Source organism: Chinchilla lanigera, unplaced genomic scaffold, assembly GCF_000276665.1.
Source record: "Chinchilla lanigera isolate Chin_1 unplaced genomic scaffold, ChiLan1.0 scaffold00029, whole genome shotgun sequence".
NCBI classification, from domain to species: domain Eukaryota; kingdom Metazoa; phylum Chordata; class Mammalia; order Rodentia; family Chinchillidae; genus Chinchilla; species Chinchilla lanigera.
The window spans coordinates 316804-343144 of NW_004955430.1; the positions used below are offsets into that span (position 1 = coordinate 316804).

Below are 26341 nucleotides of genomic sequence, written 5' to 3' on the forward strand. Positions count from 1 at the left end.
TGTCCTGTCCCTTTAACAGGACAAGTTGCTAATCCCCTTAACATTTTTTTCCCTTTGGGCTAATAATATTTCACAAATTTTTGCTTTGTAAAATATTCCTAAAGGGAGGCTTAAGCCATAATGCACAGATTATGGAAATGATACTCATTAAGGAGTGGGCCACAGAGCTGCTTCGTAGCATGTAACCTCCATTAGAGGCTTCATTTGAATGTTTATTCATGGAGCAGTAAACGTTTGTTATTATACATTTTATTGAAACATAAATTAAAGAACTGTAATTATGTGTATGGCAAGTAATAAAGCAACATGCATTTGTCACAAAATGAGTAAGACAAGGAAAAATGCCATCACTGTTTCATTTGCATCCAGATCCTTTATTGTGTATCCAAAAGGAAGGTACCCAGAGGGAATAACTCAGTGGATTAATATTCTGATATGTTGTGCAAAAACTGCATATTCTTAGTATTCTGTCTAGCAAAGGGAACATTCTGGAATTAATTTGTGAAGGTCTGGAGCTATGTAAGTAAAAGTGGGTTTCTTCTCTCGTGAGAGAGTCTCACAGTGGTTGTTATTAAAGTTAACAGTAATCAATGAATGTGTCCCCTGGCTGTCCTCGCAATGCTGGCTTTTTGTTGTTGTTTTGTGGGTACCAGGAATTGAACCTCACACCTTCCAGACACGTGCTGCACTACTGAGCTGTACTCCCAGTCCCGCTGGCAGTTTTTAGTATAAGCTCCTGATTCAGGAACTTGAACATATTAGGGGAGTTTTAGAAAAGGATTTATGTGAGACTGAAAGACAAAACTTTCAAGGTTACAGTTTGGTTAAAAATAATAGTTTTTAGTGGGGAGAAAAGATGTGTGCAGTGTGGTCATGATGGATCTTTGAAGGCCATCTCACTGTATGCACAGGAACTTTCAAGCAGAAGGTAAACACAGGAATAGGCTAAATAATCAGAATATATGTGATTTTTAAGAACAGTCTAAGAAAACAAGAACACTGTAGCTGTCCATCATTGGATTATTTTCCCATCCTTCCTCTTTTTTTTAATCTTTTCACCCACCCTATATTCCCATCCTTCTGTTTACTATCCACCCATCCATCCATTTATTAATCTGTCCATTCCTTTATCCATCCATCCCATCCATGCATATATCCTTCCTTCCATCTGTCTATGCAGAGCACATTTAATCAATGTATTCTCTAACCTGAGAACATAGTGTATGTGAGAGAGGGAAGTAAACAGTAGAAAAATCTGGTAATGAGTATCTCAGACTTCCCAATTAATAGAATTTGTAACTGTCTATACTTTATGGTAAAAAGCTGTCATCAAGATACATAGGAAGAACCAGAGGAGCCTTGAGTCTGAAGGTGATACAGGAAAGAGAGCATTCAAAAAGCCTGTGAAAGCTGAAAGAGAGGGTGAGAGAAGGAAAGGGATTCCCTTGGGCAGAAGACTTCTTGTTTGTAAAAAAGCTTTGTAAACAGTGACTACAGGGGCTGGGGATGTAGCTCAGCGGCAAAGTGCCTGCCTGGCAAGCGCAAGGTCGTGAGTTTGGTTCCTGGTACCGGAGAAAAACCAAAAAAATAAAAAATAAAAAATAACAGTGACTACAATGATAGCTAATAAAATGAAGTTGTGACAAATCCGGGAACATTTGCTATATCTCTTGAAAGTCATTTTATAGGAGGCATCACTAAGACACTGCCCCTGCCCAGCGATAAACAACCAATTTTCCAAAGAACCTCTGAGCTTCTGCATGTCTGCGTGAAGAGGGAGACTGTTTACGCTGGCGTGGTCTGTCTAGGGTCCCACCTGTCTTGTCACATAAGCATGACTAATGCAGCAGGAATGATCCTATCTGAGGTCCTTGTGTATTAGGTCATCTTGCTTGTGTAGATCTTGCTTAAGTTTGTCAATTTCTTTAAGGGCACTGATTATAATTTCACTCTCTTCTTGCTGAAGAGACAGTTTTAAGGCCTCAAAGCTCTTGTGTCACTGCAAGGCAATCATAAACCAAATGATAATACAGATTATTTGTACAAGACCAATCTTGAATGTGTGATAAATCTGTTGTCTCTTATAGGCTTCTCTTGCAGGCGAGTTTAATATTCTGTTGGTAAACAGTATAGGGGGAAATGGGCTTAGAACTTGTGCTGTGCTGAGATTAGCTACAGTGTGATGCTCATGTCACAGTTGGGCGTGGAATTGAGCAGTCTACTTCCATAGACCTCAGTTACTTTATTTATAATGACAAGAATATCTATCTTGCGGGGATGGGGATTTAACTCAGTGGCACAGCACCTGCCTGGCAAGTGCGAGGACATGAGTTTGATTCTCGGTACCAGAAAAAACACCAAAAAAAAAAAAGAATCTTGCAATTTGATGTTAAATAATTGAGATGATGTAGATTAATTACTTATTGCAGTTCCTGGTATGTGATGCCTCTGTACATAAAGAGCTTAATATATAGCAACAACTACTATTTTTGGCTTTTTTAAGATAATAAGGAATATTCAATGTAAGACATGTATAGTGTGCTTGAGATTTTTTTTCTTCAGAGCTTCAGGGGCCCTGTGTTAGATGAAAGTATTTCTTTTCCTTCCCAAAGCTGTGCTGTGAGCACTTGGAGGTTTAATCAAGTTCACTGGCAGGATTAAGTTAGTAGCCTATTATTTATCATCCATATAGAACTTTGGAGAGTAAAAAGACATGCTGCTTGGAATAATGCTAGCCTGTTTATAACTGTAAGGCTAAACATGACGTGTTTTGAGGAAATCAGGGTATACAGTCATGCAGATTTTAATTGGGAAGAAGTATAGCATAACAGAGAAGACATTTAGCATCTTAGCAGCCTTACTAACCCTCCTTTTACCAGTTCAGTGACCTTGTGCAATTCACTCCATCCCAGTAAGTCTCAGTTTTCATTACCAAAAATAAAGATAACATTTATTTCTTACTATTTTGATAAAACACACACACACACACACACATTAAGCACACATCCCATCACATAGCGTTCTCAGATAAATGGTAGGAACCTTAAAATGGAGGATGGACAGATGGTATAACATTATTATCAGTGTGGAAGTAAAGTTTTTTACCGTATGTGAAAGAAGTGATTATATGATATGCTGGAGCTCTCCTTCTGAGGAGAAGAGGACCGCATCAGGAAATCACCTAACAGCCCAGGAACAGGCCGCCATCTCTGCAGATGCCAAGCTTGGCTCGGTCCCATCCTTCAACAGCCTCGGAGTAACGAATGATGCGCTTGTGTCCATGTTTTGTTACTTGGTTTACATAGTTAGCATACTATTACCTCAGAAAGGGAACTGGAGCTTCTTCAATTGTTCTATTTGGTGGGAATCAGATATATGTCCCTTTGGAAGTGGGAAGCAGGGTAGATGACAAAAGTCTATAGTGATTTGAGAGAATTAATGGAAGAAGTCAAAGGAGTGGAAGGTAGAGGCGGGGTAATGGGAAAGGAGGCTGTGTTGACTCTTCATGCCCAGAAGTCCCTCTCCACATCGCAGTAACTCCACTACCGTTCATCCCTCTGATTCATTTGGCAAAGAAAGTGGGACAGGCCACTTGAAACGTAATGTCTCTCACTATTCTTGTTTGAGTCTATTACACGAACAGTAGGGAGACTTCTCATTGTGTTCTGTTTATTACAGTGGGATTTTAAAAAAAGAAGGAAAAGTTCTCCCAACATCTGCCTTCTTCATTGGTAGTGATCGCTTTGTCCCCAAAAGTGAATGGGTTTTAAACAAAGTGGGTAGTTCTCATAAGCCATATTATCCTCTTATAAATACACCCTTAATGTAGGGAAGGTGACAGAACTGTGGCAGTAGCTCCTGTTTCCTCTCCTGGGTGAGAAGCCCATATACCATTCACCTTTCATTTTTGTCCCCTTTCAGTTAGGGCTTTCCTGTGCTTTACAGAGACAAATGGTAGAAAAGGCTTGCGTTCTTCCTGTATACACTGTTTTAAGTTTAAGAGCAATGGGTAAGGAAGTGGTTCTCCTTTTTAGCTGTTCTTTTTGTTCTGAATTTCAGTGGAAGAGCTTATCAAAACAAAGAAAACAAAAATAACCACTCCTGGGTTTAATCCATTGCCTATCATGGCATCCTATGCAAGCTAGTATTTGAGGACTGTGATGAGCTACTTGCACTCGCAGTGTGGAAGAGGGACAAATTGATGGGCAAAGAGATGCATAGACACTTGCTCGTGTTTCTTCACTCCCCTGAGCTTCTCTTCTCCTGGAGGAGGAACTGAAAAAGAGCCTCCCAATTATTTCTGCCTCGTGAGCTTAAAGCCAAAAGGAAAAGACACATTGCCAGGCTCTTAGAGTTCAGTGGCACTTTACATCGAATCAGATTCCATCATCTTGCTTTTATTTGACTTGAAAAGACCTTAATTTTCAGAAAATTTGAAATTTAAAACTGTCTGGTTCCTAAAAGCTGCTTTAAACTCTCATTGTGGTTGGGAGCAATACATCATCAAAGCCGCGGTGCTGAGATGATATACAGCGCCCATACATCACGAGAGCACCATCCCTCTCGTGATATATTATTATAACTTGCCATTGGAGCACCGCCAGTGATGTATGACTACAAAATACAATTGTTAAGCCACAAAACTTAGAGGGTCTCTACAAATTTTGGGAGATAGATTTATTTATTTATTTCTGTGGGTTCCTGCAAGTTTCTTAACTTAACTGGGACAATTTGGACCCATAAAAATCAGTTTCCTGTTCAGGCAAGGCATTCCAGCCTCCCTTGAGAACAGCGAGTATTCTCAAGGAGGGAAGTCGCTGACTGTGGGGTCATGCGCCATCATCTGCACCTTTGGCTTTTGACTGGGCACTTGTATTCCTCAGCTGCCCGTGCTGAGCTGACTTCAAAATCTTGTGAGCAGCATTGTGTCCTGTGACATTTATGCTGCCACCAAGTAGCAGGGATTTCATGCTGACCCTAAACCTCGTAGCAGAAGACTCAAAGACTCAGTCCGGCTAAATTAAGACAGGCAGAATCCAGTCACACTGAAAGACGAACTTGGGGGGCAGCGATGCCCCAGAGTAGAGCACATTGGGTTGGCTTGTTGCACATCTATACCTTCTGGTTTACCCCCCGAGTGGGTTGAATGAAGAGTCTCCAGAACCACTGACATGTGATGCGATTGTTGTTACAATGTGCTGGGTAATTAGGATGTGCAAAGGTGGCTCATACACTGTATGTACACAGTCATATTATCTGCACAAGAGTCTTCGGTGTAGGATACTAGTTTTATAGACACTGGAAGATGAAGGAACGTGAGACAAGTTAAGAAACTCACCCGGCAGAGGCAGAGGCAATCCGAAGTTTGGCTGTCGGTCTCAAGTCTTTGCACACTGAGTTTCTTCTCTGTGGGGCTTCTGCCTTTCTGGGATCAGTGACAGGTGAGACAGACAAGATGTGCCGGGAAACTGTGGAGGGCACGTGCGGATTTCAGGTTCCAGTCCCTGCCCTGTCCTTGGCTTTGCTGTTGGCCTTGAGAGGGTCGCTTTCCTCTGCTGTAAACATGAAGAAATTAGGCATGGTAAGCGCCCCTCTAACACCTTCCCATTTTAATCCCACGTTGTTTTCATGACTTTTTAATGTTTGTGTATCTTTGAAAGCCATAGATTCGTTTTGCAGATGATATTGTGTGTGGGATGCCAACACAGGTATAGGTGACCTGAGGCTGCGCAGGTTGAGCCAGTGGCGGAGAACTGAGGCAGACCCTCCCGTCTCATGCAGCATTCTCGTTTCCACTGGGCCCTGGAAACTCTAGGGCTTTCTGAACTGCATGTTGAAAACCACTGACCATACATTTATCTGTTATCTCATCCATGAAAAGGAAACTAAGTACTTGAGCTTTCCTTCAGTAAGTAAGAGGTGGACTGTGAGATTTCTTGCTCCATACACATCCCTTTGCGCCCCAGGCCCCATGACTGTGGTGTAGCCTAGCTGGCCTGCTTCCCACCTGACACTGGGAAACCCTTCTTTTCCTTCACCGGGTAGGAATGTGGAAAGTGATAGTGTATAAATACCTACCTGAGGAACACGGCTCCTCAACCAGTGAGGACGAGGTGGGCACATAATTACCCCAGCTCCCCAGCTCTGGGTGACTCCGATTTGCATGCTCTTCGCTAGCACCCAGGGTTCCTGTGCAGGACTAAGCTCCAGTCACTCGCAGTAGCAACTCCCTTGGTGATGTCATTTGTTGGCTGTTTTTCCTCTCCTGTCTCTTTGACTGACATTCTCTTCCTGATGTGCCTGGGGATCACTCCCCACATACTCAAGCTGCCCCTGTATCCCCTAGTCCTTAGTGCCTCTGAGGCAACGGAGACCGAGAAAAATATTTATGCTTGCATTCTTCTACGTCAAGAAATGGAATTGTTATTGCTTGATAGTGAGATTAAATGGGGTTCTAAACATTCTCTTGTGTGTTTTTCTGTCTCTTCCAAATTTTCTGTCTGTGCATCTTTTATGTTGATGATCAGCAAACGAAAACAATCTCATTGTGTTAATATATTTGTTTGTTTCAAGTTTAGAGCTTTTGGTAATATCTACAATGTCATGGAAAGAGTTCTAGACCTGAAGACTTATCTGGTTTTTGCTCTGGAAAATTATTTAAAAGTTAATTTTATGGATACATTTTTGATATACATAAAGATCACATTCACCATAGGGAATTCACACCTGTACATACTTTGATTCTTTTACCCCATTCCCCTCCACCCTTCAACCCTGCGTCCCCTCTTTCTTTACAAAAGCTTTGTTTGCATTTTTTCCTGATATTGTCTGTTTTTTTCTTTCCCTTCCCTCTATACCCCCACCTCTGTTTACCTTCCCATCTGAACATTGTCTTCCTGTTGCCCAATCTCTGTCATCCATTTTGGCCCTTATTTATGTTTTCAGTTCTCACACATGCAAAACAATGCAGTATTTAAATATGTGTGTCTGACTTATTTCACTTAAAAGTATAGTCTCAAGGTACATCCATTTACCTAAAACTATCTCAGGTTTCTCCTGCTTTATGACAAAGTAGTATTCCACTGTCTATAAAGACCACATTTTCTTTATCCGTTCATCCAACGATGAGCATCTGCACTGTTCCCAAGATTTAGCTCTTACAAATTGTGCTGCTACAAACATGGGTGTGCATACATCACTGTGGTACGATGCCTTTAACTCTTTGGGGAAAATACCTGGGTCAAATGGAACCTCTAGTTTCAGGTTTTTTGAGCAATCTCCATACCAACCTCCACGCCAGTTTACACTCCCACCAGCAGTGGAGCAGGGTTCTTTTCTCCCCACAGCGTCACCAGCACTTGTGATTGGTTGATATCTTGATGATAGCCATTCTTTCTATTATCAAGAATTCCAGTGTTATTCTGAGATGGAATTTCAGTGTTATTTTAATATGAATTTCTTGAATGGCCAGTGATGTTGAGCTTTTTTTATATATATTTATTTGCTGTCTGAACTTCTTCATCTGAAAAGTGTCTATTCATTTCCAATGTTCTTTTCAGACTGGATCTTTAAATTTGGGGGGGGGTTGGTTTTTTTGAGTTCTATATATATTCTAGATATTAGTCCTTTGTCTAAGGACTACCTGGTAAAAAATTTTTTCACAGTCTGTGAGTTGCCTTTCATACTGTCAGTGATTTCTTTTGCTGTATAAAAGCTTTTTTTAATATGATGAGATCTGCTATGGGAAAACTTTGTGTCATTTTCCTCACCTACAAATTGGTAAAATAATATTAACCTCATAGAGGTATTATGGAGATGAGAAAAATATGTAAGCTCTGTGATAAAAATATTAGAAAGTATTTGCATTTATTTTATACTTGCTGCTATAATAAATTGCTTCAAACTTAGTTCATGGTGCAAATGGTCGCTCTGCGGTTAACTTTTTGAAGAAATGCCAGGTTATGTTCCAAGGTAGCTGCACCTTTTACACTCCCATCAACTTGCACAGGAATTCAAATTTCTCCACTTCCTTGTTGATATTTTTCATTATCTCTCTTATCGTTGTTACCCTCATAGGTGTGAAATGGTTTCTCATACTGTGGTTTTGAACTAAGGTTACTGAACGTCTTTCCATGTGCCGTTGTTCATGTGTGGGTCCTTTTGGAGAACTCTATATTTATATCCTGTTCCCACTTTAGTTGTAAGTATTTTCTTTTTATTCTTGAGTTATAATAGGTCTTCTTATATTCCAAATATAAGTCCCTTACCGGGTGCATGATTTGCAAGAGTTTTCCCCCTGGTTGTGGCTTGGCTTTTAATATTCTTGCTTATGTCTCTTAAGGTATAATGTTTAAAATTTTGATGATGTTCATCCTCTTCCACTTTCAAGAACCCTTGTAGTAACATTTGAGTATGTGACCTATCCTATTCACAGGCCAAGAACTAGGTTGTGCACATCTTTGAGGGGGATCTTTAGTGTGCCCCTTAAAGTATCGCCTTTCCTATTCTTGAGAGCCAGACTTGCCTTCTGCATTTAGAGAGAGGTTCGCACAGGGGCACCTGACTGAGCAGTTATGGTGCAGCTCTGCAAGCTTCCCTGCTCTTCCCCTTGCATAACTATATCCCTTTTCATTGAATTACAGTCATTCAGACATCGATAAGAGAGATCAGTATTTGACCAGATTGTACTGACCATCCTCTGGTAAGCATGGAAGTAATAGATCTGTTCAAGATAGTGGAAGGAGAAGCAGAAGGAGCACAAAAGAGACAGGACCCCAAACAATGATGTCTGTGTTCATACTCTCTTTTGTCACCTCCCACTTACTCCAGTCTACTTTTCTTTTTTTTAATAGCCACTTTCTTGATGTATAACTCATGTATCCTAAACGTAGCCCTATTAAAGAGTACAGTTCAGTGGTTTTGGTGTATTCACAAGGTGAGCAACCACTGACACTAACTAATCCTAGAAGATATTCATCATCCCCCAAAGAAACTCTGTGCCCATTAAGAGTCAGTCTGGGAACCACTCTTCTTTTTCTCTGTGTAAATTTACCCAGTCTGGACATTTCATAGATGGAAACATAAGATACATGGCGGTTTGCATCAGGACACTTTCACTTACCGTGATGTTTTCGCTTAACATACTTTATTCCTTTTTGTGCCAAGTATTGTTGGGTTATCTTGATACATCACATTGTGTTTATCCATTCATCCATCAGTGGTCATTTGAGTTGTTTCCACTTTGTGATGATTGTGAATAATATTGCTATAAATGTTCATATACACATTTTTGTGTATGTATATTTTTGGTGTTCTTGAGCAAATATGTGTAATTCCTTGAGCAACTGGAAAGCTATTTTCCAAAGCAGCTGACATTTTTTTTCTCAGCAGTAGTGATTGAAGGTTCAGTTTTCTGCATTCTCACCAGAACTTGTTGTTGTATGTCTTTTGGATCATAGACATCCCAGCTTGTAGGGAGGGGTACCTCAATGTGGTTTGGATTTGCATTTCACTATTGACTAATGATGTTTCATGTGCTTTGCAGTTTTGTCCCCCTGCCACAGAATACTGGGGATTATTCTCTCCTTCTTGAAATTCTTTATTTTCTAACCAGTTGAAACTTTAAGAGTTAAAACACTGGTTGAAAACCAACAAACCAACATTGGTTGGTTTGCCTCCTTCCTCTCTGTGCTCATTAGCTGAGTCCTTCTTCTTACCTTGAGCTTCAAGAAGTGTTCTAATGCCAGTTCTGCCCTGCTGTGTCTTCATTCATGACTGTTTAAACTTACTTATGTAATGTTCTGCCTTTCTCACTGGAATGTAAGCTTTATGGGTACAGGAACTTTGTCTTGTATATCGCAGTATCCTTGGTTTCTAGAAGAGCACTTAGCAATAAATTTTTTTGAATTAATGAATATATGTACTAGAAAATATACAGAAATGGTACATGAATAAAAACTTGGGTGCTCCATGACCAAATACATTTCTGGAACATTGTATTATGCAAACTTAATTGTCTTTTGTGCAGTACCTCTCAGATACTTTATTTTGTTAATGACCACTGTGAAGTTAAATTTGAAAACATTTTGGTATGGAATGTATCATAATACTTTTAAAATACTCTTCCAACTCAAACAGCTCAACTACAATCCCTAGCAAAATTATAGGGTGCTTTAGTCAATGGATATTTCCTTAGCTCTTTGAAGAGTTAAACTGTGATCATCACTGCTTAATATGAACAGGTTATGTTAAATTATCCCATCTCTGCCATTAAAAATGTTTTAAATCAGAAATCCACTCTGCTGGAAGACCCGGGTGATGTTATTTCTTCACAGCAGCGAGGCTTTGAGCTGACTTTGTCATGATCTCCCCGTTCTGAAAAGCTGAGTATGTTATCAGGATCTTGGGATGAGCCTGTCACTTGAGAGTTTATGTCAAAATATCAGGCTGAGTTGAGATTCATGCCCTTGGGGAGAATCACCTCTACAGTGAGCTGTTTACTGTCTGTGGTGTCATGGTGAGTTTCAAGTGGTTACCCGTGATCAGGAGTGGCATTTCCAGGACTGGGTGGTAATGGAGCTTACAGAGATAGCTCTAAATACTCAACTCAGGAAAGCAATATAAAGGAAAGGAGACAGAGGTGAGGCACACACCCAGGAGCTTCCCCTACTGTAAGCTCACAGCCAGCCATATGTCAGGAGGCTACTCAGACTAGCAGGAGAGTCAGAGCACGGATAGTCAGACCAAGAAGCACTCACAACTGGGTCTTCACATAATGCAGCAAGGCAGGAAAAACAGGGTTGACCTTGGTGCCTGCATCAGCACATGTGGCATGGTGTGGTTAGGAACCAGATGCATACATAGCCAATGGTTCTCTAAATTTGGGCCTTGACCAGCAGTATCATCATCATGAAAACTTGTTAGAAATATAGATTTTTGGGACCTGGAAATCTAATATTTTAAGAAGCCCAAAATATGTGTTCAAGTTTGAGGACTGCTAATCAAAACCAGGGGAACAAGTTTTGGTAAAAGAGATCTTTAACATTCCACATTCAAGGATCTTCCTAAATCTATTTCCTGCTAGCATGTGAAACAGTTCTTGAATGTGATCTCCCCTTGATCTTCAAGTAGTAGAAAAAAATTTTAAAGTAGAATGATCCTACTGCAGTTGTATGTATTGAGTCCTGTGTGTTAAGTAACATGCTAAACACATTCTTAGAAGATTTGATCCTCTTAACCCGTTATCCTTATGAGGTTAAAAATCATTATAAGATTTGATCCTCTTAACCATTTATGCTTATGAAGTTAAAAATCATCACAATCCCCATTATAGATGAAAATGCTGACCAATAGGCCTGCGATGCCAAGGTCACCCAGCTGGTTACACTTTAGGGCTGACTGTACTGTGATACTTCACTTTCTGGTAAATAGTGCATGTGCTGCCAGTACATTACTTGCAGAGCGATGGTCTGAAAGATCTGAGTACTAGAAAGTGTAAGGGAAATAATAGATATTGGATGGATAGATGGATAAAGGGATGGGAGGGAGGAAGAAAGAAAAGAAAAAAGAATAGCTGGAGGAAGAAAAGACGAAAGGAGGAAGAGAAGAAAGGGTAGCAACAGGTTTGGGAAATAAAGATCGAGAGAAGGCTCCTTCTAATGGGGGGCTGGGTCGTTGTTTTGTGACTCTTTCTCTTTCTTCGCAGGTCTTGCTTTTAAGTTATCCAGTCCATAGGCTTTCAATCAGTTTTAGCCTGGGCCCACACCACCCGGCTTTCTCCTAAGAGTTTGCTCCGGGATTTATTCACCCTTGTTGGTTGGTTTTCCTCCCTGTCTATGCTCACGTAGTCTCTGTACCTTAAGTTCATACAGGCTCCAGTTGCAGAGGGACCTGTGACCAGCCTCCTCGCTGGCTGGAGAAGATTCTGGTAACAACAAGTCACTCTCTGGGGACTGTGTGCTCAGGGGCTGCTGCAAAGCTTCTCTCCACTCCATTCACCTTGGACTGCCTTGCTCCCTGCCTCCGTGTTAATAGCATGTCATTTTCCCTTCCTTGTACACAAAGCCACAGGGACACTTAATCTGGCATTCTCTGGAGGTCCTTTGGAGTTTTGCAACCTAATCACAGTAATCAAGACGGGGTAGGCACGATCAAGGACAAGGTTTGTTTCTTTGCCTGCCTCTCCACTCTGGCTTTTCATTTTCATATTCCTTGTTGGGATTTGTAATAAACACAGGAACATAGCTCAAGAGCAGCAATAGTTTTAACTTCAGCCAAGGTACAATAGGTGCTATTGGGAAAGTAAAACTTTCAAATGGCAGTTTAGCCTTGAATAATATATTGAATTAGGTATGCTGTGGGCCTTGATGCATGGTCTCTGTTTAATAGCATTGCTATGTATATTACCTGAGTGCTGTAGTAGCCTAGAGAAATGGGCCATTTAAAAGATTGCGCTCACACAGCCGGTGCCCGTGCTGAGGCAGAAAGAAGGGGCAGAAGTCAGATGACCTAACTTCCTGTGCTGACTACCAAGACCTCTCTGAACACTGCTTTTCTTGTATGCAAAAGTGGAGATTGTGTTAGTATAGGATTTTTAGAAGCATTACATGAAAAAATACAAGCACAAATACCAAGTAGTTTACCGCAGAAAATAAAAGCTTAATAAATGGGAACTGTTTGCATTCCTCTTATGCAATTATTATTTAAAGCCCCTGTTCTGTAATTCGATGCCTTCTGCTTCCTGTTCTCCTTCATTCAGCCTTATTTATGCAGTGCTCTGTGAGCCAATTCTCCTGACAGTTTCAGAGTCACAGTGGTCATCTTTTAAGACACATTGTCATTTCAAAGCACTGGCTAAATACAACCGAGACTGACAACTAGGAATTATACCACAAGGCTCTAGAATCCTCTGGCATTTCACTCAAACTCATATATGCCACCAAGTTGTTGCCTCTTGTTTTGCGCCTCTCTGTTCCCAGTAGATTTCATAGATAATTACTGAAAGTGAACGTCATCTTCCTCTGAAAAATAATCCAGCAGTAACCAGTGCTGAGTAATTGGGCTGCATGAGACTGTCACTGTCAAGTGCAAAAATATATGAAGAGATAATCACATTCTTTCTTTCTGTCTTACCGCTTTCAGCATGTGCATGTCCATATTCTTCCCAGAAGGGCTGGGGACTTCCGCAGGAACGACAGCATCTATGAGGAGGTGAGTCCACCTGCTGTGCTCTTCTTGTTTGATCACAGGGGCTGTCAGTGTGGTGAAATCAACCAAGTGAACCAGACAGCGCACTAGATGTGATCTTAAATGGGATTTACCCAGTATAACTTGAAAGTGGCAGTAGAGGCCAAGGAGCGAAGAGTGGCCATCACAGGAATGTGAGACAAAGAAATTGTAATAGTTTCTTTTTTCAAATGAAAGCCAGCAGCAACATCCAAGTGTCCTTGTAATTTCTGCCTTGTCATTTACCAGGACACTAAATATCTGTGTGGAGATACTGGTCCGGAATCCACATAGAGGAAAATCTACCGTGCCACCAGTGGAAAACCAGCAGACTTACATAAGATTCTTTTAGACAAATATCAAATTTAGTTTTTCACACATTTTAAACCGTAGCTTGTCTCTCCAAATAAGGTTGATTCAAAATGGAAATTGGAATTATGATGGGTAGAAACTAGCTGGTTTGAATGATATGAGTGCAACTTATATATCGTAAAGCTTTTAGAAGTTGACTGATTTGTGGGTCCTCCCAGCCAAGACAAAAATGTGAAATCAGTACATACGTGAATCAGCCAGAGTCACCTTATCTGCTCTCCCGGTCAAGTCTGCTTGACCACCTCTAGATACTCATTTGCCTTATGTGGAACACACAGCCTCTGAGGAATTAGATTGGTGTAAAATGTACGCTAATTATAGATTACCTGCTTATTCTAATCAAGTAAGGGAAAATATGTTTCCCACGTCTTATCACTGATCAAATGGTACCAGCATCTTAGAGTGCTTGGTTGAAAAGGACTTTGAGGCTGTTTCTGGATGTAAAAAAGAAAGATGCTGTATTGATTTCTACCATGGATGTCAAATGGGAAAGAGGTGCCATAGTGGCCATGTACTTATTTTTCAAGCCTTTTTTATTTTGGTTGTCTAGTGGTTGTCTATTTATGTCTCTGCTAGGTAAATCTCTATGATTCTCTTCAGCTGATTTGCAAGGGTCACACAGAGTCTGTGCTTTTCTGTGTGTGTTTATGGGGTTTCCTTGCAGTAAATGGGCAGTAAATTGGCTGTCCAGACCATGAAAACAAATAATGAGAGATCAACACTTAATAGTGTAACTCATAATTATTTTTCTGGGACTCACCGGATTGTTCAAGGTGTGTGATTATCACTTGGGGTAAAAGACTTATAGGATATGTCTTATTGTCTCATTCTTCCTGTGTTTGCCAAGAGCTGCGACAGACCTGTGTTCGATGAAAATTGTCTCCTCACTGGTACTTAAGTGCTGTTTTGTGACAATCTCGGTTCTTAGGAGGAGGCATCCCTGTGCTAGATTCTGTGCTAGGAGATTTCAAAGGCAGTGGAGCACCAGCTGTTATGTAAGATGCCCAGCTGATCCTGGCGTGTGACTGGGTGTGTGAATAGGCTCTCTGCCAGTCTGGGGTTCTAGGCTGTTCTATAGTATTATACTTTGATCTTATTTTCACTGCATGTGGAATGCTGTTTGGGGTTTGGTAAGGGCTGAGTCCACGTTGCAGGAAAGTCAGAGTTATGGAGTAATTATAAAGCAATGCATTAAAAAGGAAGTAGTGATCCTAGTAACATAAAATAAGGTTAACAAAATATTGCCATGAATATTTTAATGAATAAAGTAGCACATGATTTATGTACAAGTGAAGACTGCTAGAGTGGTATTAAGAGTACTTGAAAGCACTGTTTTCTTAGGCTGAGCAGTCACCTTGAAATCTTGTTTATGTTGCAAATATACCAGTGAAAGGAGCCCCACAGACACATTTCTGCGTGCTCCAAGACATGGTGTCCAGTGCGGTGGTCAGTGTGCAGCCCTTCTTTCCTGCCTTCCTGCACATGTGTCATGCACTGATGCCATCTCTAGCCCCTCAGATAGGACAGCATATGTTCCAGCATTCCAGCTGTTTGGAGGAGCATCTCAGGAGAAGTAATCAGCATGAGAGGTGTTTGTTTTACAAACAATGAGTAGGTCATGTGCAGTATAGAGAATATCCACTAAGGGAAGTCGTGATATAAAACTATAAAGAGATAGAACACTGAAAATGAGCAGAATCTGATGCAAATCCTAATGCTACCTACTAACTATTTGACATTGGGAAAATCACTTAACATCTGAATTGTTATTTTCTTATCTTTAAAATGGAAATAAGAGTTTATACTACTCTAAAGGATCATCATGTATATTTCATGACATATTTGACCAATAGTCTTATTTTAGCATTTGGCACATACTAATTCATTAAGAGCCTGGGGTGGAGATATAGCTCAGTGGCACAAAGCCTACCTGGCAAGCACGAGGTCCTGAGTTCAATTCCAGGTACAAAAAAGATAGAACTAGTTAGTTCTCTTATTATTATTATTTTGCTTTACAGCTGTAGCAATGGGGCTAAGTGGATAACCTGGATTAAGTCTCTGTCATTGGTAGTGTCATGCAGCACTCTTCCCAAGGGCCTTATTTCCACTTTTGTCTCTGCCTTTAACCATTCATTCAGTTTCCTCTTCCTCCTCATATAAAACTCCTAAGGTTTGGGTGCACAATGAGGTTATACCAGAAAGAACCATGGGAAGCATGAGGCATTGCTTCAGCTTTATTGGTACAAGACGTAATGTGCATTAGACTGAGTGATCTTAATCAGAAATGATAGAGTGATGAGGAACGGCATTCTTTATACTAATGAAATCGCTCCCTGTGGACTATGCGTCTCTGCAGGACATGCAGCAAACAGACTGCCTTGGAGGATGAGGGGTGGGAAACCAGGACAGCAGCAGACTGAGCTCAGTCAATACAGTGGCATTCTCTCATAGGAAAGGCTGCTAAGTGGGCCCTAAGTTCTGTCTGTTAGAAACGTTGCATTTTCTCTGGGCACCATTTTAAGAAGGACAGTGACAAACTGGAGGGCATTCACAGAGGCATCTTTGGGATGGCAGTTTCTAGAATCAAAGATCAGGAAAGGGCTGGTATCTAATCCAGAGAAGGGATGGCTTGCAGAGGAGTGACAGTGGCAGAGTTGCTGTTTCCAAATATCAGAAGCGATGGCAGTGGAACAGCATTACATATGTTCTGTGTAGCCCCAGAGAGCCCACCTGGAATTGTCAGTCTACAAGGAGGCAGATATCATCTCCAGGTAATAGCAGGTCAAACTGAGAAAAGTCTGAGCAGTGAGAATGCCTCTGAGAGAGTGAGCTTTCTCTTCCTGAGTCCATTGAGACACAGTGTGTGAGATCACAGTTCTCGGGGAAGATGTGTGCATTTGGTCACTGCCTGAACTACACGGCTCTGTAGTTCATGTCCTTCTACATCTGGCCCATTTGATCATTCCCTTCATTTTTGAGCTGTGCAAGTTGGGGCTTTTTGTTGTTGTTGTTTTATTTTATTTTGTTTTGTCTTCTTGAGACAAAGTTTCACTATGCAGTTCAGGCTGGCCTCAAACTCACAGAAATCCTCCTGCCTCAGCCTCCCGAGTACTGGGATTACAGGCGTGCGCCTGCACGTCCAGCTGGTTGTGCAAATTCTATAGCAAATACTGCCTTTTTGTTATTTTTGTTAGTAGGGTTATTGCCTAATAAAACATTCTTTTTTGCTTAGATCCTGGAGTACAAGATACAACCCTTTTTTGCTTTTTATGAGACCCCATTCTGTTGACTTCTCTCTTTCCCAGCCTACTTCCTGCTTTTCCTCCAGCTCAGATTTGAGTGTGGATGGCCCAGGGCTTTCCTTACCTCCTCATGTGGTTCTGATTATTGTCTGAAATGTATTTTTAAATTATGTATTTATTTTGTCTGCAGTGTTTTTTAATGAGCGTGATGCTATCAGGCACATCACTCATTCTATAGGTCACTGTAGTTCTCCTGAGTCTGTCTCTTACCTAAGACTTGCTTCACTCACTCAGGGTACTGGCCTGGCCCCACAGGTACTTGAGTTTGACATCCCTGACTTCTATGTGGAGAGCCCTCTCCTCTCTACTATGCAGATATTACTGCTCGCAGGTCCTTCGCCTGGTCCACTCTGAATCCCATTCATCTGTGACATCTCTTTCACCTCCCTACTTACTTATTTGAAGTGCTGAAGCCCTTGATGAGATTTTCAACCTCAGTCTCAGGTCTTGCCTACTCACCTCCCCAGTCCTGTCGATTCCGTTCTCTCTTCTTGCTTCTGTCAAACATGCTATTCCTCCTTCGAACTGAAGGTCTTTGTTGTTGTGTTTGCCTCTAACGTCTACCTTTTCCTCCCCTTCCTCCTACTTCATATGTTCATCTGGATTTCAGCTCAAAGTCACCTCCTCAAAGAATCTTTCTGCTGTCCTTCTGTTCCAACTAAAATCGCTAATCCTCTGTGCCACACATAGTAGCTCTACTGGATTACTCCGTCTACTTCCTCTTTAACACCACGCCTGAAATCATGTATTGGTGTACATTCAGTGCCTGCGTTCCCCAGAGTCATTGCAAAGCCTTGAGAGCGGGGCCCTAATCTGGCGAAGAGTTGGCTGTCAGTGGATATTTGGCCGAGAGATAAGCACGTGGAAGAACTAAAAGAACTTGGAATTTCCTGCTGGTTCTGATATAATTTAAAAGGAGGGCATATCTTGCGTTCAGAAGCTTGACTTATTGACTTATTAACTCATAGCTGCACTGGGTGAGACTCTGACATGGTGCTATCAGACATCTGCAGTTAATTCAGTGGGGCACTAGTAGATCAGAATCCTTTGGTCAGGAATCAATGCAGAAGGCTGAAAACTGTGCTGCGACAGAAAGGCCTGGACAAGCAATTATAGGCTTTGTCTGATCACGAGGCTAATATGGTGGACACAGGCCAGAGATGGTAAATCACTTGCCCCTAAAAACCTAAAACCTAGGTTTGTCTGCCCATAACAAATACGGATGCGGGATTTGCTGAAAGCAGGCTTGAGAGCCACTCTCTCTCTCTTTCCAAGTTTGACTGTGTTCTCTGAGTTTGCCTTCACTTGCTTTTCCTCCGGCTTTCTGACTTGGACTTCTCCTCATGCATTTTGCTCATTATTATACATACCCGATTTCAGAGGATAGGCCTGCTTTTTCTCTAAAACCTGAGTTCAAGCTCCATCCTTCTCCAAAGCAGAATGTCTTGTAAAGCCCTTTTTTTTTTTTGTGTGTGTGTGTGTGTGTGTGGCTCTCCAAGCAGATTATATTTATCTGTAGCTCCTAAACTCTTTCTGCATTTATATTCTTTAAGTTTCCATGAATTAAATGAGGCCTTCTCTGAACTCAGTGGGACCGCTCTGATCTTGACAAGTTGATGAAGATTATGATAATGACACAAATGGGTCTTTGGATAAAACAGCATGTAGATCTCATACGGAGGAGGGAAGTATTCTTTGCCTAATGTCATGGTACACCATCTCATTAAATCAGAAAGACTCATCCTAACTGTGTCTCAAATAAGCAGCTCTCATAACTGTATTGGAAAATTCATCAAATGTTTATGGGTGACATTGAATGGTTGTGATTGTGCGCTGAGTATAAAACCCATTACTGATGAAGGAAGTGACTATTATTAAAGCAAATGGGACCAGCAATCAGCTATTGGACAAATTCAACCATGAATTTCATAGATGGAGAAACTGTGGGTTCAAGCATGTCATGGGAAACAATTGGTTGGCTTAACACAATGCATAAAAGAAAATCAATTTGCTAAAATGCAGGTCATTTGGCCCGGAAGGCTGGAGAGAACCATTATATTGCTGACGATATTTATTGTTGAACTTGGATCTCTTTCACACATCATTTGACAATGGACTTAAAGGCCATGGGTCCCTAGTTGACTCTCCAAAAAAGAAGGAGTGTTTCAGTGAGACAGTTAATTAGGTTTTTCCCCTCTAGGTTCACAAAGTCCTCCTACTGAGTGGCAAGTTTCTGAGTATTTGAGAATTTTCAAATGAAAATATTGATACCTTTCATTCAGAATAAAAGGACAACTTTGTGGATTTTTCTAAATTCATGAGGACTTTTAACTCAAAGAAGCTGCATGTGATATAACCAGAAATAAACATATAGTAGTGGTAAGTTAATGATTTGACCTCAAATACTCCTTTTCCATGTTACCAAATGCTTTTAGACCACCTATTTTAATAAGAGAACGAAGTCTACCTCCAATATTCACAGTTAGCTCTCTGCAGAAGAAGAATATAAGATCTGTAGAAAAGTATTTATCTAGTTAAGAATTGTTTCTATCCATTTTTCACATAACAATCAGTGTTCAGGGAGTATACAGTTAGGGTAATCATCTAGGTAGGATCTGCTGAGTATGGAACGCTGGAAAGCACAGAGGGTTATCACGGTGGTCACAAGGAACTGGGGACCTCCATGAAAACTATGTGAAGTCATCAGACACTAATGAAATAACCTCAGAGTTGATCAGAAAACTCCTTATACGCAGAAGTTACAATTTTTTTTTTCCTGCTAATTTCACCAGGGATACTCATGCTATAATCCATGAATTTGGGAGGACAGAGGAGGCACTGTTTTGGAGAAATTATTTCTGTAGATGATGTCCCATCTATGGGTAGCCCAATAAAATGTCACTAAGGTGGCTGAAGCTTATTATTTTAATTTTGAAAAATACCTAAAAGGGTTCTTTGGAGAGAGTGTCACGTAGGGCTAAGAGTAGGGACAGGCTCCAGATTTCTTGGTGTTCAGTCCCAGCTCTGAACACAATACTGGGAAATTTCTCCATCCTTCAGTTTCCACATCATTAAAATGGGCATTATGATAGGGCTGCTGTGAGAATGTCATGACTTTTTCATATGAAGCCCAGGAGTTAGCTGTTGCTATTTGCACTGTGATTAACATTGTTATTATCATCCTGCAAGAATATCACAGAACCTTCTGAGGAGCTGTGGGAGTCAGGAGTCAGAGAGAAGGGAGGTGACTGCCCAGAGACCATCCACTCTGGAGCCCTGGAAGTTTTTTCCAACTGCAAGGAACTCATGAAGGAGAATTAATATAGGTTCAATGTCATTGCCCATGACTGTCATGAGATATGTCTGTGGACAAGAACCTTCAAAGACACAGCAACTCAATAATTTGTGAGCGTATTAAACTTTTAAGCTGTCACAAGTAGGCAACCCACACTGCCTGACATTTACACACAATGAAGAAATCTTCCCTGGAAAGAAAAGATTCTGACTTATTTTATTCTCAGACTTTCAAATTGCTTCAGCTCATTACCAAACAGCTCTTTGTGGAGATTGTGGTGACCCACCACCCTGCCCCCCATTTAGAAGACCCTATTGAGAAGGGCCAGATTTCTTTTTGAAATGAGATAATTTTTTAAAAGGCTGAAGCACATGCAGCTCCATATTCTATACACTGGATAAACACTGTTTTTTTTTTAGTTCTTTAATATTGACTCGATATTTAAATCTGCATCTCTTGTGTTTAGCATATATGAAATTGTGAAGCAAAAATGCAATTTTTCTTTGTTTCTAAATTTAGTTTAATACTCATAAAGTAACTCCAGCTCTAAGTCTTTGTTCTTAGGGAGAGCTATTGAAAAATAAAAATATAATACAGTTTTTACTATCATTTACAGAGAATCCACAATGCGCTGAACTCTGAGCTAGGTGTTATATACACATTTCTTTAATCTTTATAAACACAGCAGGGCAGGTTTAATTGAAACTAAACTGCACACAGAGTAAAGTGTCAGTCTTATGACCTTAATGGCAAATCTTGTTTATAACAAATCTGTTTGACTATAAAACCTGTTTCCATCACCCTTTGCTTTGTTCTGAGGAAAATATTTTCCTTCATTTTTATGGAAAACAAAGACAGTGAGACAAGTATTTTTCTTAGACGGGGTGACTTCCCTAAATCTTGCTTTTCAGATACCTGTTCAGTCTTAGACACATGCACACACTCGCATTTTAGATCTGCACTAAACCCTACCTGTCCTGGACATCCTGCTACCAATGAAGGCCATTCAGACTTACAGTGAAACAAAATGACATTTTCCAAGGTTAGTTTTTTCTCTACTTTTAGGATAGCCCCAGCTAAGAATTATAGCTCCTTTTCATATATATTTTTAAGTACACAGAAATCATCGACACACTCCAGCCTAGCTTCTACAATTCCCAAGGTCATTCTTTCTAAGCTGATTTTGCTCAGTGAACCCCTTAAATACTTTTGCATGCCTTATAGAGTATTCATGTCATGATGACATACTAAAATATTTAAAAGAAAATTGCTGTCTTATTTTTATAAAAAAATAAACAGCCCTTGCTTACAGCTCTCAGTGGATCATAAATATCTTCTGGACCAGCTGAAACAGTACCTGTTGGAAATCCTTCTTACATTCCCAGTAACTAAGGAACTCACAGATTATTTCTTCTGCACAGAAATGCAGTCCTTGCTCCAACATGTTTTTATTTAAAAGAATTTTGTCTCTAGGAAAACTCTTCCAAGTTATTGAAAGGACATCTCGTGGTTGGGTCAAATCATGTGTGAACTCCGAGCTGGTTTTCCTGGTAATGATGGCTGTTTCAATTGATGTGAATACTGAGGCTGGATTTATTTTTGCAACCTGAAGTCAGAAACTCGATTGGTCTTCTTAAAGTCTCTCCTATCCGCAGAGTTTGTGCACCATTTATCTTCCTCTCTGTAGCCACAGAACACGTTCTTCTTTCAAGACTCATCTCATAATCCAGAGCATCGGGATCTTGAGGGTGTCATCTATTGGTGATCTGGAATAAGGCTGAACTAGATTTCTTGAAGGAGATTAGGGGAAAGATTTTTATCAACCAGTGAGACCCTCACATGGAGAAGGCACAGTGTGATTAGGACTTTAGCATGCTGACAAGTTTGTACATAAGTGAAGTGCAAAATAGGGTGTTAAGTTGTATTTATCTCCATCAGATGCAGAAGCCGAAGCAAATGAAACTTTATGAAGTTTCTTTGGGCAGAAAGTAAGAGACAGACCTGAGCTTCATACTCAGGCTGTCTGCCTCCCAGAGTCTGGCTTCTGTTTTGCTCCACTGCCTCTATGAACTTCCGGAAGTGTTTTATTCACTTTTCCTTTCTGCCTCCTTCCAGAAAATCCTACAGCCTCATGAAGTAGGTTCTCCAGAAATGACTGTTGAGCTGAATCTATTACTTCCCCAGCCTTCTGAATTCAATGCTGCCTTCACCCATTCCTCAGTTCTATGCCTTTCATTTTAGCTGTAAGTGGCCCTTTTTTTTTTTTTTTTTTTTTGCTTACTACCTTCCTTCCCATCAAATCTTCCTCTCAAGAAATAACTTATTCTATAATCCCAACAGTCTACCAAAGCCTGCTAGCAAAGAATGAATTTTATTAAGGGTGGAATATCCGACCTTGGACTAGAGATACACTAGGACCTTGATTTTAACTCCATTATCAAATCACCAAGCCTAGCTCCGTATCTGTATTCATTTCTGCAGTCTACCTACAAATTAATTTGGTGATTGTGATTCCCCCGGAGTCCTAGCAGCACTCTCCCAGGTAGACCAATCTGCCTGGGCCTGAGTGTTTGGAACTGTGTCAGTACCCTGCCAAGAGAATAATAGACATTTCTGTGTTATCTTCCTCTAGGATGAAAAATTATCCTATCTGTGTCATATCTTCCAAATCACCATAGACAGCATGTATGTGTGTGCTTGTAATAATTGTATAAGTGACCTAAATATTTAGGAAAGCCTCAACAGAGGAAATATTTAAATGCCAAATAATACATGAATATTTCAATGATATATACATATCTGTAATCATTAAAAGAGTTCTTAAAATATTGAGATATAAAGTTTGATGAAAAGATAGCAAAGAAAGAAGAGCATGGAAGGACATATACTTTGTAATTAAACAGAATGATGTGATGTAGCTGAAAATGGAATACTTGATCATACCTTTTTTTCTCTTTGCATTATTTGCTGTTTCCCAACTCTATATAATTAGTGTGCAATAATTCTGTAATTAATAAAAACTACTACAGGTCTTTTTGTTAAGTTTGTTTCCTTCCTTCCTTTTTCCTTCTTTCCTTCCTCCTTTCCTTCTCTCCTCTCTCCCCTCTCTTCTCTTCTCTCTCCGTTTATCTTCCTCTCTGAGGAAGAGTTCCATTGTATTGGCCAAACTCTCTGAGATAGAGTCCCATTGTATTGGCCAAACTGACCTTAAATGCTTATTCTTCCTGCCTGAGCCTTAGCTGAGAGAGCAGGCCCCTGCCACTGTGTCTGGCTAGGGATCATTTTATAAAGCAGACACCTATGTATTGATTTAGTCTTGACAAAGACCTCATGGGAAGTACTTGTGTGTGACCTATCACTGAGGCTGAAATAGTGGGACAAATGAGCCTTTGGAAATTTTACTCTCTGCTTTGTTAAGAAAAAAAAAATGTACAGAACCAAATTATTCCTGAGTTCCTGCTTTGAGAAGCAGAGGGACAGACCCACGTAGATAAACATTCATGCTGACGTGATATTCTGCAGCCCCCTGTTCCCCTTTGTCTCAGTTACTTTCTCATTCTGAGACAAAATACCTCACACCTACAAGTTAAAGGCGGAGAGGTTTGTTTTGACTCACAGTGTTTGTAGAGCTTTCAGTCCATAGTCAGCTAGTACCAAAGCAGGGAAACATGGCAGAGGAGAAGCAGTTCATGCTACAGCAGGCAGGAAGCAGAGAGAGATCAAGCGGGTAGGAAGGATGTTTCCTTTCAGGCCACCCCCACTGCAACCCACCTCTTCCCACCGGGCTTCAGCTCCCACCATCACACCCAGCTATCAACCCATCAGTGGACTAATCCAGTATCACACAGCCATGACCCAGTCACCTCCAAAAAGCCCCACCTATCAATGCATGAGGCTGTGGGGGGAGAGCTCAAGTAAACCTTAACATTACTTACTTTTTCTGCCTCAGATTTCTCCTCAGTCACCAAGCCATCTCTTACTCTGTCCACAGTCATCAACTCTACTGTACAAAAATGGGATGTTCTTTACTTATAAAAAGTAGCTTAGTTTCTGGCGGTGATAGCAAACAATTCCTTTGTCCCAGGGCCAGGCTCTTCTTAGCAAATTCAATACTGTTTCCTCCAGGTCAGGCCTATAGCTTAGTCCCAGTCTGGTTTACAACCTGTCAATTTATCGTCCCTTAGAAGCAGCCTGTCATGTAGGGTGGACTGGGATGGTGGGGTCCCTTGTCATTGTTCCTTCTGGCATCTAGAATCCAAGTAATCCAACTTGCCTGATCCTTGTGCACATCCTTGTCCACACTGATATAACAAAGGCCATCACTCTTTGGGAGAATGATAATATTTAGCATCCTAGATCTCTGGAGGTGTCCATGGTTCTGACATGACCTCTGCTGACAAGCCCACAAAGTACACTTGCTCTGAGGCCTTTTGCAACTTTTAAGACAGACATAGAAAAATTTGTGTCTTCCTCTACATTTTTCTAGGGCTAGGACCACAGATTTAATGTCTTCCCCTTCATGTGACCTCACCCCAGCACACACTCATGTAGTTACTGTACTCTTTCTTCACTCTCTGCAAAGCTGTGTACTGTCAGAATTTTGGATGGAATTCTGGGTGGGGAGAGGAGAATTCAAATTCACTCTACTCCTAGATTCTCAAATTTGGAAAAGCAATTTACAGCACATTACACGGAGAAGACCGAATTATAGATTCCCAAATGTGGCCAGGAACTAATCTCCTGGACCCAGAATATGTCACATGGCACAGAAGAGTTAAGGTTGTTGAACAACCAAAGGTGCTAATCAGCTGACTTTAAAATATGGCAAGATCATCCTGTACTATCCGGGTGGGCCCCATATAACCACAGAAACCCTTAAATATGGAAAGGGAAGTAAAATCGTTAGAATCATGTGAGAGAGCCTTAGTGGGTCACTGTTGCCTGGGAAGGTGGAAGTGGATCAAAGCCATGGAAAGCAGAAAGCTTTCAGAAGCTAGAAAGCACAAAACAGAAATAAAAAATAAAGCACCAAGTAGACTGTTCCCTTAGTCTCCAAAAACAAATACTGGTACCTTGGTTTTAAGCTCTTTTAGGTACCATTTTGGACTTCTGACCTCCAGAGCTGTAAGATAATAAATTTGTGTGGCTTTGAGCCATGGAATTTTGTTGTGCCAGCAAATAAAAACCTAATTATCAGATATTAGGGTTGAGATATTGAGCAGCAGGGTAGATCATGTTCCCCCAGTACACCTCTCTCTTTCTGCCTCTCTCTCTCTGTCTCCGTCTGTCTCTCACTCTCACTCGCTCTCTCAGTTCTGCCTCTTCTACAGCTAGAAACTCTTTATTCAAGTCTGCGGTGGCCAGGTAGAACTGTTTTTCTTCCTTCACCCTCATGAATCATTTCTTTCTCACACTGGGCTTTGGTCTTAGAAGTTGAAGTAAGTACTGAAGACTGCTGCTCAGCAATAGATGCACTTCCCTTTAGCCCAGAGAGTATGGGATGGTCGCTGTGATCGCTTTGATATATTGGCCTGCTGCACATGCATCAGACATGAGTGATAGTAACCATGCTAGAAAGCAAAATCTCTTAATGAATGTGGGGTGGTAAGCTCTGAAAAAGGCTATGGAGGAAAGCAAGTGACAGTGGCACCATCAAAAAAGCCTCCAGTGGGGGCTGAAGTCCTGGCTGGGTGGCTAATGAGACTGTGGCCATTCTTTCTGTCTGGGGCTTAGTTTCTCTGTTCCCCAACTGAGAGGTATTCATCTTGGTCACCTCTAAACTACTTTCAGCTCAGATTCTTTGTGATCCCATGACACTGAAGAGTTCCACTGAGAAAGAACCTTTTGCCCTGAGGACTCTTTCCCCGTGATTTCCACAGGGAAGACACATTAGCATAGCAGAAAGGCTATTGACACTGTAGTTGACTTTTAAAATTCACTGAGAATGGAAGCTAAAATGAAAACACACCAGATGGAATGCGAGCTCCCTACTATTTCAAAACTTAGGCATTTCCACTAACTGTTGGCACAAACTTAAATGCTATTTACAGTTTTCAAACTGACAATAATAGTAGTATGTTTCTAAATGAGGAGAGACTGTGCTAGAGTGATTCTAATATTTTTTGAATTTTGTGGATGGAAATATTAA

The 26341-nt window shown here is 40.8% G+C and overlaps 1 protein-coding gene across 1 annotated transcript in view; it reads left to right on the forward strand.

Moving 5' to 3' along the window:
* The window catches only part of Fhit (fragile histidine triad), a 286577-nt gene that overhangs the window by 95286 nt on the left and 164950 nt on the right, over positions 1-26341 (forward strand). The window contains exon 5 of the mRNA XM_005387532.1: positions 13141-13209. Within this exon, the coding sequence (XP_005387589.1) occupies positions 13141-13209 (69 nt within the window). The remainder of the gene's footprint in view (positions 1-13140; positions 13210-26341) is intronic.